The sequence below is a fragment of the Arachis hypogaea genome, chromosome 9 (assembly GCF_003086295.3).
Source record: "Arachis hypogaea cultivar Tifrunner chromosome 9, arahy.Tifrunner.gnm2.J5K5, whole genome shotgun sequence".
NCBI lineage: Eukaryota > Viridiplantae > Streptophyta > Magnoliopsida > Fabales > Fabaceae > Arachis > Arachis hypogaea.
In genome coordinates, this window is record NC_092044.1 from 23,402,634 (window position 1) to 23,416,239 (window position 13,606).

The window sequence follows — 13,606 nt, forward strand, 5'->3', positions numbered from 1 at the left end:
GTTAATTCTTTGAGGAGGATAGAATCTTGCCAAAAATTTGTTCACCACATCTTCCCAATTTGTCAAGCTCTCCTTTAGAAAGTGTTCCGAGGGTTACCTGAAACGTGTAGCTCGGTCGTCTTGGAGAGGCCCAAGGTGGGGGTCAGGGACCCGAGCTTGATATGTGGAGTGGTTGGTGGTTGTACCTGCAATGACACTCCGATGCTTAAGTTAGCATGGGTTCAAGCAGATATGTGTAGAATGTGGAATATATCTCATACCTGGGTGCTCCAGTGTATTTATAGTAGTTGGTCGTGATCCTCCCTGGATAAGATATTCTTATCTTATCTTATCTTTTGGGAGTTTTATCTCTATCTTTGTGGAACCGCCTTTCCTAGGCCTTTTCGGCCTTTAGGTTTTGGGCTGTGTTCCTTTTGATGGGCCTTCTTAGCTTTATTGTCCGAGGTCCGACCTCAGGCGTGGGCCTTGGGACGAGGTCGGACCTTTTCATGGATTTTGCCGAGTTGGAGGAGTCTGGTCAGGGTATGAACAGTGCCCCTGCCCGAGTTCGTCCTTTTTGGGAGGTCGAGCTCGGGCATAGTAGTTTTTTCAAATTTCAAAAATGGCCGTTCCTGCATTTATTGCATTTTACCGTTTCTCCTCGATTTCCGTTCAGGCTTTGTGAAGGCATTATTTATTTGCCCCTTTCCTCCTTTTTCTTCGTTTATTCTGTTCCCTTTTTTGAGCACCGCTTCTTTTTCTTTCGTTCTTCTTCTCCGAATCTTTCCGCGTGTCTTTCCGGGGTTTCCTCTGCGCCGCCGTTCCGTTCTCCTCGCTTCGGAGCTCGTCGTCCTCGTTTCTTTCTTCCAGGTTTGTTCCCATCTCTTTTCCTTGTGCACATATGCTTCTGTTTCTTTTGTGTGGCTCTTTGTTTGTTTCTTTTTTCCTATGCCTGGGTTGCCCCGAAAAGAGGCGCCGCCAGTTGTTTGTACATGGGGGGGGACTCTTTTTTGTTCTCTGGTATTTTGCTCCGGGTTGCTGTATTTTCTTCTAAAAGATCTCTGTTTCTTGCTTTTGCTGAATGGGTTTTCGCTGTCTGCTTTTATGTGATTTTTGCTTGCTGTTGTATTCTTCTTTGTAGGCAAGAATTTTATGTCTCGAAAGGTTCTTCAAGCGATGTCGACCAAGATTCCAAGTGGTCTTGGTTGGGTAGATCCTATTCCTCTAAGAGTCCCTTCTGTGGTAGATTCTGAGTATTTAGCTAGGTTTCGTAGGCAATGTAGCATATGTGAAGATAGAGAGTCTGAGAGGGATTATGAACTAGTAGCCCCGGATTCCGAGGAGAGAGTTTGCTTCCCGCCTTTAGATAGTTCCGAGAAGCTCTTCTTTTACGCTTATGATTGTTTTTTCTCTAAGCTGAGTGTCCGACTTCCTTTTACCGACCTGGAGTCCGAGGTGTTATGGTCTTGTAACCTTGCCCCTACGCAGCTCCATCCAAATTCTTGGGCATTTTTAAAGCTGTTTCAACTTTTGTGTCAGTTTTTGGGCGTTGCTCCCTCTATTTCTCTTTTTTCCTACTTGTTTGTGTTGACGAAGCCGGGGTCGGGTGGAGGGAAGGTATCTTGGGTCTCTTTTAGGGCTAACCAGGGAAGAAAGTTTTCTACCCTGTATGATGAGTCCTTTCACGATTTTAAGAACTTTTATTTCAAGGTCCGGGCTACTGGAGACGTCCGACCTTTCTTTCTAGATGAGAGTGGGGAGCCTTCTTTTCCTCTTTGTTGGCAGGAGAATGTAGTGTCTGCTAAGTATACCTTTGAGAGTCTAGATGAGGTGGAGCAGGCTTTTGTGGGAGTGGTGAGCAGTTTATGGGGTCGGGCACCTCACTTGGATACGAAGAAAATGTTGGGAGATCCAAGCCTTCTCCGTTCCGAGTTAGGTAGTTCCCGACCTCTTCCGAGATTCATCTTTTCTAGTATTTTGGTTTTGCTTATTTTTGGTGGAATTTCTGTTGTGGTAATCCTTTTCTTTATTTCTTGCAGAGATGTCTTCTCAGGCGGATTCCATGAAGTTCCTTCGTCGGACGAAGAAGTCTGTGGCTGCTCGGAATATTGAGGCCGGGGAGGCTTCTGCCCGATCTTCTCCGCAGAAGACTACTGTGGGTGTTCAGACTCGGTCGAAGACTATTCCGACTCCCCAGTTCCGAGCTATAAGTCAGGATCCTCCGACCTCTGGGCCTGCTACTTCTTCTCCTCCTCCGTTCTCGGGTCCTCCTCCCAAGAAGCAGAAGACCTCTCAAGAGCTTGCCGGTTTCAATGATAAGGACTTTGACGCTCTTGGTTGGATTGAGCAGCATATTCTCCCTCAGACCTTTATTTCCACTGATGATGTATCTATGGAGCATCATTTTCAGTATATGGCGCGGAGCTGTGTCCGGATGGCTAGTCTCCATGCCGCTATTGCCCGGGAGTTCAAGAAATCCCCCCTTGGGGCGACCAGCTCCCGACTTGAGAAGGCTCAGTCCGAGCTTGATAGGATTAGTCAACTGAAGGCTGCCAGGATTACTGAGTTGGAGGTCTCTTTGGAGAAAGAGAAAACTAAAGCTACCGCGGCTGTGGCGGCAGCGAAGACATCTGAGGAGATGGCGAAGGCGGCTACAGAGAATTATACTCGGCTATATACCGAGCTTGTGGAGACAAAGGAGAAGTTGCAATCCGCGCAGGATGAGTTTTACGAGCTGGAAGGTCATGTGGCCAAGGGTATGGATGCTATGTTTGAAAATTTGAAGGCTCAGGTCCGGGTTCTTGCTCCCGACCTGGATCTGAGTTTATTCAGTACGGACAACGTTGTTGTGGAGGGAAAGATTGTTCCTGCTCCTACCGAGGATGAGGTTCCGATGTCCGACCCCAAAGTTCCGGTTGAGAACCCGACTTCACCTTTGGTCGGGGATGGTTCCGGCGTGGAGGTTTCAAACCGGGATGACGTTGCTGTTGATGCAGTCCCGATATCTATGTTTCCTCCGCAGCCTTCTGTTGATGTGGAGTCTGGAAAGGACCTTGATCCTCTGTAATCTTTTTGGTGTTTTGCCCGGCCTGTGGGCTTTTTGGATGGTTTCTGTGAACGCTTTGGACACCTTTTGCTTATTTAGCTACTTGTAGTAACTTTATTATGCGGTGTTTTGTTCGCGTTTTGACTTTTTGTTTCCGCTTTTGTGCTTTTTAGTTTGTTTTTGGATAACAACTTTTTAGCTAGCGTTTCGAAACTTCCTTTGCTTTCGTTCTTTCGCTTGTACTTTTTAGCTGCTTTTTGTAAAGCAACTTTTTAGTAAGCGTTTTCGAGACTTCCTTTGATTTCGTTCTTTCGCTTGTACCTTTCAGTTGTTTTTTGTAAAGCAACTTTTTAGTAAGCGTTTTTCGAAATCTTGGTTCTCGCCGTTTTAAGGCTTCTTTCTTGGATCCGAGCTTTTTCTCGGACCTCGGGCGCTCGAGTACCTCCTTTTTGTTGGGTCCGACTTTGTCGTTGGTCGGCCTTTTTAAGTTATTTTTGTAATCTCTTTTTATTTGGCTTTTTTGAGCCATTTCAGAGTTACTTTATAACTTTCCCTTTGTTGGGTCCGACCTTGTTGTTGGTCGGCCTTTTAAGTTATTTTTGTAATCTCTTTTTATTTGGCCTTTTGAGCCTTTTCAGAGTTACTTTATAACTTCTCACATTAATTTGAACCTCGTCGCTTTATCTTTGCCGACCTTGTGTGGTCTCTAGCCAAAGTCATGAGATTATGTATCATCAATTTATCATTCAATTCTAGCAAAATCCTCATGAAATCATGTGAAATTCACAATAGTTGCTTGAATCAAGGTGTAAGTGTATTTTCATCCAAAACTTGCCTTATTCACTAAGAAAATGCATGAAACTACCTTAAAACAGTAAAGAAAAGGTCAGTGAAACTGGCCTAGATGCCTTGGTATCACAACACCAAACTTAAAGCTTGCTTGTCCCTAAGCAAGTACTGAAACATAGGAAGAATGAATGAAAGAGCAAGAAGATAATATAGAAGTAGAATTCCTGGTTTATGGGGTTTCATGCATAGCAACTTAGGTTCTTTCCTTTACTAGGTTTCAGGCCTTTATCAAGTCCTTGGTCACTCTCTTGATTACATCCTTTGAGACTTCTTAATTGTTGATCCTTCCTTCTTTTCCAAGGTTTATTACATTCTTCTTTTGGCTAAGTGCTCTGTAAGAGGGCGACTCTTTATGATAAGCTTTCAGTCAACACTCCCGAACTAGTTGGCTCAAGGTGCTAGGTGTTAAGACACCCCTACGGACTTACTCCCCCAAGTCTCTTTCCCTCATACATACACACCACAGGCACATGGTTTGTTATTTTTCTTTCTTGAGACCTTGGTGTCCAGCACCTCTTTGGGTTACTAAGTGTTCAGTAGCAAAGGTCACTCTTGATAGTGGACTTTCAGCTGATAATCCCGGATCAGTTAATCCAAGTTACCAAGTGATGAGGCACCCCTAAAAGCTTATTCATCCAAGCATATCCCTTGCACATGAACACCACAGACACAAATGCCACTGTGTACTTCTTCTAGGACTTCCTTTGTGTTGGAAGTCGGTATGCATTTTAGCAGTGGTATTGAAATCCCTCTTTTCTATAGAGTATTATTTATGATAGTGTAATATTCTGCCTCCCGTTTCAACCTTTTTGCCTCTTTTTCCTCTGTGGGGAGTGCTTCAGTTTTGAGGTAGTTAATTATGGGAGTCATCCATCCTTGAATGGTCGACCAAACAAGGGTTAAAATCCAAACTCTACAAAATTGGCAAAGATGAAAACAGAATAATGCAAGAAGTTATAGAAAGTGATCCATTGAAAGGACCTGACGAGGTCCTAATAAAATGGATTGCTATAAAATAACTTAAAGACTGGCCGGCATAAAGTAGTCGGACCAGCCACCATAACCAAAGTTATAAGTAAAGCCTTGGAAAGAGGTCTGGCCAGCCCTATAAAAGAGGATTACTATAACTTAGAAGAGTCCGACATGATGAAGTCGGACTCCCACAAACAGGTTACAAAGGTAATCCCTGAAAGAGACATGAACAAGGTCCAAGAAAGAGGATTACCAAGTAACTCGACAGGGCCCGACATGACAAAGTCGGCCCAAAATATAAAGTTAAAAAGGTAATCCCTGAAAGAGACCTGAACAAAGTCCAAGAAAGAGGATTACCAAGTAACTCGACAGGGCCCGACATGACAAAGTCGGCCCAAAATATAAAGTTACAAAGGTAATCCCTGAAAGAAACCTGAACAAAGTCCAAGAAAGAGGATTACCAAGTAACTCGATAGGGCCCGACATGACAAAGTCGGCCCAAAATATAAAGTTACAAAGATAATCCCTGAAAAGAGACCTGAACATGGTCCAAGAAAGAGGATTGCCAAGTAACTCGACAGGGCCCGACATGACAAAGTCGGCCCAAAATATAAGGTTACAAAGATAATCCCTGAAAGAGACCTAAACAAAGGTCCAAGAAAGAGGATTACAAAGTAACTCGACAGGGCCCGACATGACAAAGTCGGCCCAAAACATAAAGCTACAAAGGTAATCCCTGAAAGAGACCTGAACAAAGGTCTAAGAAAGAAGATTACAAAGTAACTCGACGTGGCCCGACGAGACGAAGCCAGCCCGAAACATAACTCTACAAAAGTAACCGCTAAAAGAGGGTCACTAGCAACTCTTTGGACAAAATCAACGTAACAAAATCAGCAACCACAGCGAACCAAAGGACAAAGCAAATTGCTAAAAATAGCATCAAAGAAAGCAAGCCAATCCAGAAAGATCAGTCAAAGGAAAAGTTCTAAAACACTCCCAAGACCTAGAAAAGGTACTAAGCCGAGTGCAAGCAGGCCTAACATAAAAACTGCTAGTTAAGATAAAAGGCAAACTTCAGAGGCCACCAAAAGTAACCCCAAAAGTTCAGAAACTACTCCTTTTTTTAATAAAGTTGCTAAACAAAGCAACTACAAGGGTATCAACAATCATCAAAATATCATTTACAAAATAAAGAGTTTTAAAAGCCCACAAGCCGGGCTATCTACAACGAGAAAGAAGAAAATTCAATCAAACATCTGAAGGCTTCTCAGCAGTATCAACTCGGGGTGAAGGAGGACGAATCTGAAGAGGCACTGCATCCACCGTCCCATCATCCCGGTTTAAGATTTGGCAATCTGATTCCCCCTCTGGGCGATTGATCTCAGCAGTGGAAGTCAGAGAGGTCGGCGCAACAGAGGTCTTAGTAGCAGGCAGTGAAGGACGATCATCATCATCATCATCAGATCGTCAGGAACAATCTTACCATCCCTAACAATGTTGTCCAGGCTAAAAAGGGAAAGGTCGAGATCTGGCGTGAAAACTCGAACTTGCTCCTTCAGATTCTCATAAGCAACAGTAACACTGCCTACAAGATGACTTTGAAGTTTGGTATAATCGGCCCGGACAGATTCCAAGCTACCCCTGAGCTCCATCATCTCTCTATAGGTGGTAACATAGCTATCCTTATGTTTTAACGCCGTATCCTCAGCCAGTTGCACAGCAGCCACCAGACTAATAGCCCGAGCCTTTTTCCCCTTCAACTTCTTTTCCAGCTCAGCCACTTTCACCTTGAGCTCCTCCTTCAAACCCTTAATTCGGTCAAACTCTGATTTTGCCTCCTCCATAAAGGCCTTGGTAGCATGGATAGGAAGATCTTGAGCAGTCCGGTATAAAGCCGCTCCCATGTGTGCCAGTGTAATACCACTCCGAGTAATAAAGTCTAAATGACGAAGAATGGATACATCGTCAGTAGGCATGACACCATAGGGAGCAATCTATTTATCCATAAACCCGACAGCATCAAAGTCGGGAGCACCCAGATTAAAAGGCTCGACAGTCCGAGGTCTTTTTGGAGGAGGAACGGCGAAAGGAGAGGAGGTACCAGCAGAAGCTTGTGAAGGATCAACCAAACGAACTCGAGGAGTGGGGATAACCTTCCTCGGCCCAAGAGAACTTGTAACCAAAGGCTTAGACGAAACTTGAGAAGATCCCTCCCCGGCCGCCTTGGCTGAGGCATTCTGAGCTGCAGTAGCCTTCCTTGCCCTTTTAAAGGCCTTCATGGATTCATTATTTTTAATCATCTCTACAAACAAAAAACCAAGCTACGAGTTAGAAAAAGATCCCATAAGAGACAAACTCGACAAAGCGATAAGCAAAACTAAATGAAAGTATGGACCACTACCCAGCTCAGCTCGGAGGAGAGAGGGGTTAGCTAAAAATTTCTTTGTGTCAAGATGAGGAGGCTGCCCCCAGTTTTCTTCTAGCACAGTCACAAAAGCTCGTTCGGCCTCATCTAACATCTCCCATGATTATCGTGATACCACTACATTCTTTTGCCACTCTAAAGGAAAGATGGGTTCATCATTCATCCAGGAAAAAGGGCCAAGCTCCTTCAACAGCTCGGACCCTAAAAAAGTAATTTTTGAAATCGCAAAAAGATTCATCAAATATGGAGAAAACCTTTTTCCCCTGGGAAGCTCGGAAAGAAACCCAAGCAGCCTTTTTTTTCACTACACCAGGCTTTGTCAAGACGAAAAGATAAAAGAAGAGAGATTGTGAAGCAGGGATACCAAACTCATGACACAACAGCTGAAAGATTTTTATAAAATCCCAGGAATTGGAGTGAAGTTGGGATGGAGCTACATTACAGGACCATAACAGGTCGGTCTCAAAGGAGGTAAAAGGAAGAGTAATATTCATTTGACTAAAAAAGAAGTCGTAGGCATAGAAAAAAGGACGCTCTCCAGCAACTCGGGTAGAAAAATAGACCCTTTCCTCAGAAGTTGGAGACACGAGATCATAATTCTTCTCATCACTATCGTTGCCACAAATCCTATGAAATTGCCTAAGTTGTTGACAGAACTTTGAATCAACCAACGAGACACACAGAAGGACCATAGAATCTACCCAATCAGCTATACCTTCGGGAACTTGGGAAGATGTCTCAACAATATTTTTGCGAGAAGACATGAGGTCAACTAGTCCTACAAGAAGAAAAGAAGATTGGATTACTCGAAAAACATCTCGGTACACTAATCAAACAACTCGAGCATAAATGGAGGCAACTTAAAACTAAAGTACATAGGTGTCAGAAAGCGAGCCAGAACAACAAAGGAAACCCCAGGACCCACTCAAAAAAGGGTCTAGAGGGATCCTAGGGAGGCAGATTAAAGACTCAGAAAAATCTACAAGCCTACAGAAAGATAAAGCCTCTGTTTCAACAAAAAATGATGCTCCGGAAGGCCATAAACCAAATAAAGTCATTTCAGTCCATCAGCAAAGGGAACTACCAAGACAGCAAGAACATGCCAAAGCAAAAAATTGTCAAAGACTCAATCTTTCTTCAAAAATCAAAATAAACTGTTTTACACAGAAACAGGCAACAACATGCAAAACCTTCAAGTGACAAGGGAACACCAGAGAAGAAACAGCCAGAAATCGCAGTGACAAAAAAAGTATAGAAAAGCGAAAAGGTTCAAACTTTCCAAAAATTTACTCAAGTAAAAATCCTACTGTACTAGGAAAATAAAGCAATGCAAGCAAAAGAGAAGATGAACCAACCTAAAAAAAGGAGAAGCGTACGGAGGGAAGATTGAAGATGAAGCTGTCGTCGAAAGCAAAGAGAGCACCTACGATCACCAAGTGACGTCGCAAAAAGAAACGCGAAAGGGTGGAACAACAGGCAAAAATAGAAAAGTGAGAAAGAAAAGGGGAAGTTACAGAGAAGAGAAAAAACCGTTTCTGTGTGTAAAGTTCAAAATAAAAGCAAGAGAAACGGGGCATTAAAAACCAATTAATGAGGGCATTAAAAACCCTCGCGCATTCCCAAGGCCAGGACGCTAATCCAAAAGCGCGCGCTTTCAGAGGAAGCAAAACGTTCTGCATTCAAAAAGGAGCTCTACAAAAACAAAATCGACAAAATGCTCGAGTTTGGCTTCACCCGAGAAGGTTCGAAGTCCTAAAACTAAGACTCGACCTCCAAATAAAGACCAAGCTCGAGCAGGGGCACTGCTCATACCCTGGGTCAAGCTGTCCGACCCGGGATGTTTTACAGACAAAGCGTTCGACGTCTTCAGGTCAGGACGACTCGACCTCTTCTCAAAGAGCTCGGCCAAGTCACAGGAAAGCCCAAATAAAGGGCCCAAACAGAGGAACACGACTCAAATCCAAGGGCAGCCCAAGCCTATAGAGATAAAGGCGGTTCCCTTAAAGATAAGATGACCTCGCTCGAAGATAAAAGATAAGATAAGATAACTAACTTATCTTATCTAAGAAAGGTCTCTCTACACCGTTATAAATACACTGGAGCACCCAGGTATAACTCATATTTTGATTCTACTCAATACCTGCTTAATACCCTTGCTAACTTAAGCATCGGAGTCCCTTGCAGGTACCCCCCACCCTCCGAAGACGAAGGATCAGCACCACTACCGGATCCAACAAGTCGGACGCATCATCTCCGACCAGCATAGAAGATCTCATCTGAGATCGACCTATAGTTTCAGGTAACCCTCAGAACACCCCCTTACCTGTTTCTGTGCATCCGTGGGTTGATATTTTTATGGATTTTGTGCTTGGTTTGCCTCGAACTAAGAAATATAGAGATAGCATTTTTGTTGTGGTTGACAAGTTTAGTAAAATGGCTCATTTCATTGCATGCCATAAAACTGATGAGGCAACAAATATTGCTGATCTGTTTTTTAAAAAGGTTGTGCACTTTCATGGTGTTCCCCAAACTATTGTTTTTTATCGTGACGTAAAACTTTTGAATCATTTTTGGAAGTTTTATGGAGTAAATTATGCACAAAATTATTATACTCTACTACTTGTCATTCTCAGACTGATGGTCAAACTGAACTAGTACATAGAATATTAGGGACCTTATTATGTATTGTTGTTGTTAAGAATTTGAAAACTTGGGAAGATTGTTTAGCTTTTATTAGTTTGCTTATAATAGAACCATTCATTCTTCTACAGGTTTTTCTCTTTTTGAACTTGTGTATGGTTTTAATCTCGTACCTATCTTGGACTTATTACCTTTGTGTTTGAGTGATCTTGTTAGTTTGGATGCAAATAGCAAAGGTGAAAAGGTTAAAGCAATGCACTTGAAAGTATGTGAGTTGCTTGAAAAGAAAAACAGGTCGACAGCTTAAAGGGTGAACAAAGATTGACGACAACTTGTCTTTGACCCTGGTGACTGGGTATGAGTTCATTTGAGAAATGAGAGGTTTTCTACTCAAAGAAAATCCAAGTTAGACCCTAAGGGTGATGGTCCATTTTAGGTGCTCGAAAGGATCAATAATAATGCTTACAAGATTGACCTTCCAGGTGAGTATAATGTGTTAGCTACTTTTAATATCTTTGACCTATTTCCTTTTAATTTGGATGCAGATTCGAGGACGAATCTTTTTCAGGAGAGAGGGAATGATACGAGTTTTGTGGGATAAATTGAGAACTGTCATATGCCAATTGGTCCAATTACAAGAGCAACAACTAAGAGAATAAAAGAAAATTTTGTAAACATGACTAAATCATTTGTTCAGGAGATGCATCAAGAATTGGACAAGACAATGATTAACGATTATGAAAAGTCAAACGTCATACTATTTACAAAATGAGTTGAAAACTCTCGTTAGTCAAGATGAATTAATTATGCATTACTTTGTTAGTATTTATTTTATGTTTATTTTATTTTAGTTTATTTTGTTTGTTTTAGGCCCAGTTATGATTTGACCCATTTTTATTTTAGTGAACTTATGAGTTAGGATTTTAAACTTAAGAGGTATAAAAATTCTCTGAAACCTGGTAGTTACTTTTTTTTTTCCTTAATTTTGATGAATGAAAATTTCTTTGAGAAACTTAGATGTAAACAGGACAGGCATAGTGATTTTTTTAACTGTTGCATCAAGAAATCAAATTGAGATAAATGAGTCCCTTTCTTTAATTTTTCATCTTACTCTAGATTACGTTTCGTATCAATTATTATATGTATTTAACATTTAATATTAAATTTTAAATATAGATGATATACTAATATGAATAATAAAAGATTATTAAATATTTAATATTTTTATATTATTTAATATATATACTTCGATATCTTTATGTAAAAAAAATTATTTTTATATGTTATATATTTATTTTTACAACTTAAAATTTTTAGATTTTTAAAAATGGTTATAAGCTCCAAGTAATCAAAATACTTTTAATAAACAGTCTTATTAAAATTATGTATTGCTACATATTTCAAAAATAAAAGTTCACTCTTTTGTTATATTAAAAATTAATATGTTTATAAAAAAGAATACTTATAGAACCTGCTTAATCATTAAAGGTTAAATTTAAAATCAATCCCTAGAATATTTAAGTATGACTCTGTTTGCCTGAAGAAAAAATAAAGTGAAATTTGTAAATAATGTTTAAGATAATGACTGAAAGTCATAAATTATAGTTTTTTTTTCTAATTTTTAAGTGAGTAAATATTTAAATATAAATAAAAAGTTCAAACTGTTTATTTAATAATAGAGGATAATTTAAATTTTTTAGAATTTTTTTAATAGAAAATTACATATCAAATTTATCAATGAACTTTACTTTTACTTTTTAGTTTCCAATCAATAGCAATATTAGATAGTAAATTAGATTTCTTTTATTCCAGAGCATGAGAACCATCAATCATATGATTCCTTAAATATATAAATATAGCTGCATTACAAGGCACATGGGATTCTCACACAGCTTATAACTAACTAATCAAGATCTAGAAAGAACTTTAAATTACTAAAACAAAGATAGTAAGAAGTTAACCAACAACTTATTGAATCCAACACCGTATCTAATAATCATAACTAGCACTTAATGAGCACCATCATTCTAAATCAACAAATCAAACCTCTTTGACTTGAACAGCAGTTGCAGCAGCAGCAGCGGCAGCTCCTTCTTTAACTTCACTCCCCTTCTCCTCCTTCTCCTCCTTAACTTTCACTTCGACTTCGAAGGCGGAAGTCGGAAATGACCGGGATAGCCCTGACGAGATCTGAAAAGTGATCTTTCCGGTGGGCGGGTTATCGACATAGATATCAGTGAGTGTGAGCCAAAGAAGAAGCTCCTTGGTCTTAACACCAGTGAGCTTCTTGATCTTCCCAACCTCAACAAACGCAGTGACCTCAGGGGCATAACTCACAAGCTTCCCAATCTTCTCGAACTTGTGTGTTGAGCTCTTTTTCTGCTTCAGCCACACGAACCCACTCTCCTTTTCGTACCCACACTCCTCCATGTCCTTCAATGGAAGTAACCCATTGGGTAACCCTACTTCCTTCAGGAGAAGCTGTGTTTTCTCTTGGCACAATTCATCTCCTCGGTACACCTCTGATTTGGCCTTGATCTCTTCGGTCACTAGAGACATTATTATCTTTTTTTGGTGTTTGCTACGTTTTGGTGTTTGATTATTTCAAGGGAGATATAGGGGTTGATATATAGTTTTGAATCAATGGCATTGCCCTTACTATGTCCCATTAACTAGCTTAGATGCCATTGTCATTCATAAATGCGCGTAATCGGTAGCTCGCGCAATATTAAGTTACAATAAATTTGATGGTGCTACGATTATGTACGGCATAGAGATAAAGTAGGGGTGGAATTAGGTTAAATTTTAAGAAGGACCTAAAAATTATTTCACAATAAAAATTTTAGAGGAAACTAAATTAAAAATTACATATAATCTATTAAAGAATTGACAATAAGTTAGTATGATTTATCCTAAATTTGATTAAATTATTTTGCCCCTTTTGATTTTAAGTGATATTTGTATGCTAATGATGTGTAGATCCTAACAAAAATTTGGGCCAGAATTACTATAGAAAACTTTTTGTTCATGAATAAACTATTATTTTTGTTCGTGAAAAACTCAAAACGTCCATAAATTTATTGATAAATGAATAAAATTAATTTTATACTTACTAAAAATGAATAAACTATTAATTTTATCCATGAAACTAAAGTTTGAAATGTTAAGATATTAACCAATGAATAAAATTAATATTCAGATTTTTTTACACAAAGTTTAAATTATCTTTCATAAACATAAAACTAATTTCATTAACTTATACATAAAATTTAATTTATCACTATTCTAAATTTTCATTAACAAAAAAGGTTGTATATTGTAAACTTCAACTTTCTAAATTTAAACCAGAATTCCTCTCTAGCTAAGGTATTAATAGTGCTAGATGCTAAGGAAACGTGTGGCATAGAGTTTATTAGGGTACGAGTAGTTAGACTTAGACATTATGATTTAGGATTTTAGGGTATCCCCGTTAGGATATAAGTACAACCATATATATGGGCCACACAACTACACAAGTCAAGTTCGAATTAGTCAGAGACTCAGTGTGTTAGACAGCTGGCGGATAACCGGAAGAAAAATTAGATTATAGGTTTTACTCTGGTAAAAAAAAAAAAAAAAAAAAAAAAAAAAAAAAAAAAAAAAAGATCATACAACAAGTTTTTGGTACTTGGGCTCAAAATTATATTTACATTTAT

General features: G+C 39.7%; 1 protein-coding gene across 1 annotated transcript; it reads right to left on the reverse strand.

The window, feature by feature from the left end:
* Positions 1–11,691: 11,691 nt before the first annotated feature.
* Positions 11,692–13,246, reverse strand: LOC112710702 (uncharacterized). Its single transcript, XM_025763066.3, has one exon. It carries the CDS (start codon positions 12,468–12,470, stop codon positions 11,952–11,954), a length of 519 nt encoding a protein of 172 aa, XP_025618851.1. The 5' UTR covers positions 12,471–13,246; the 3' UTR covers positions 11,692–11,951.
* Between the last annotated feature and the right edge of the window lie 360 nt (positions 13,247–13,606).

What these genes read in the sequence shown, in the direction of transcription:
- LOC112710702 (XM_025763066.3), bottom strand. Translation starts at nt 12,470, where the DNA reads ATGTCTCTAGTGACCGAAGAGATCAAGGCCAAATCAGAGGTGTACCGA.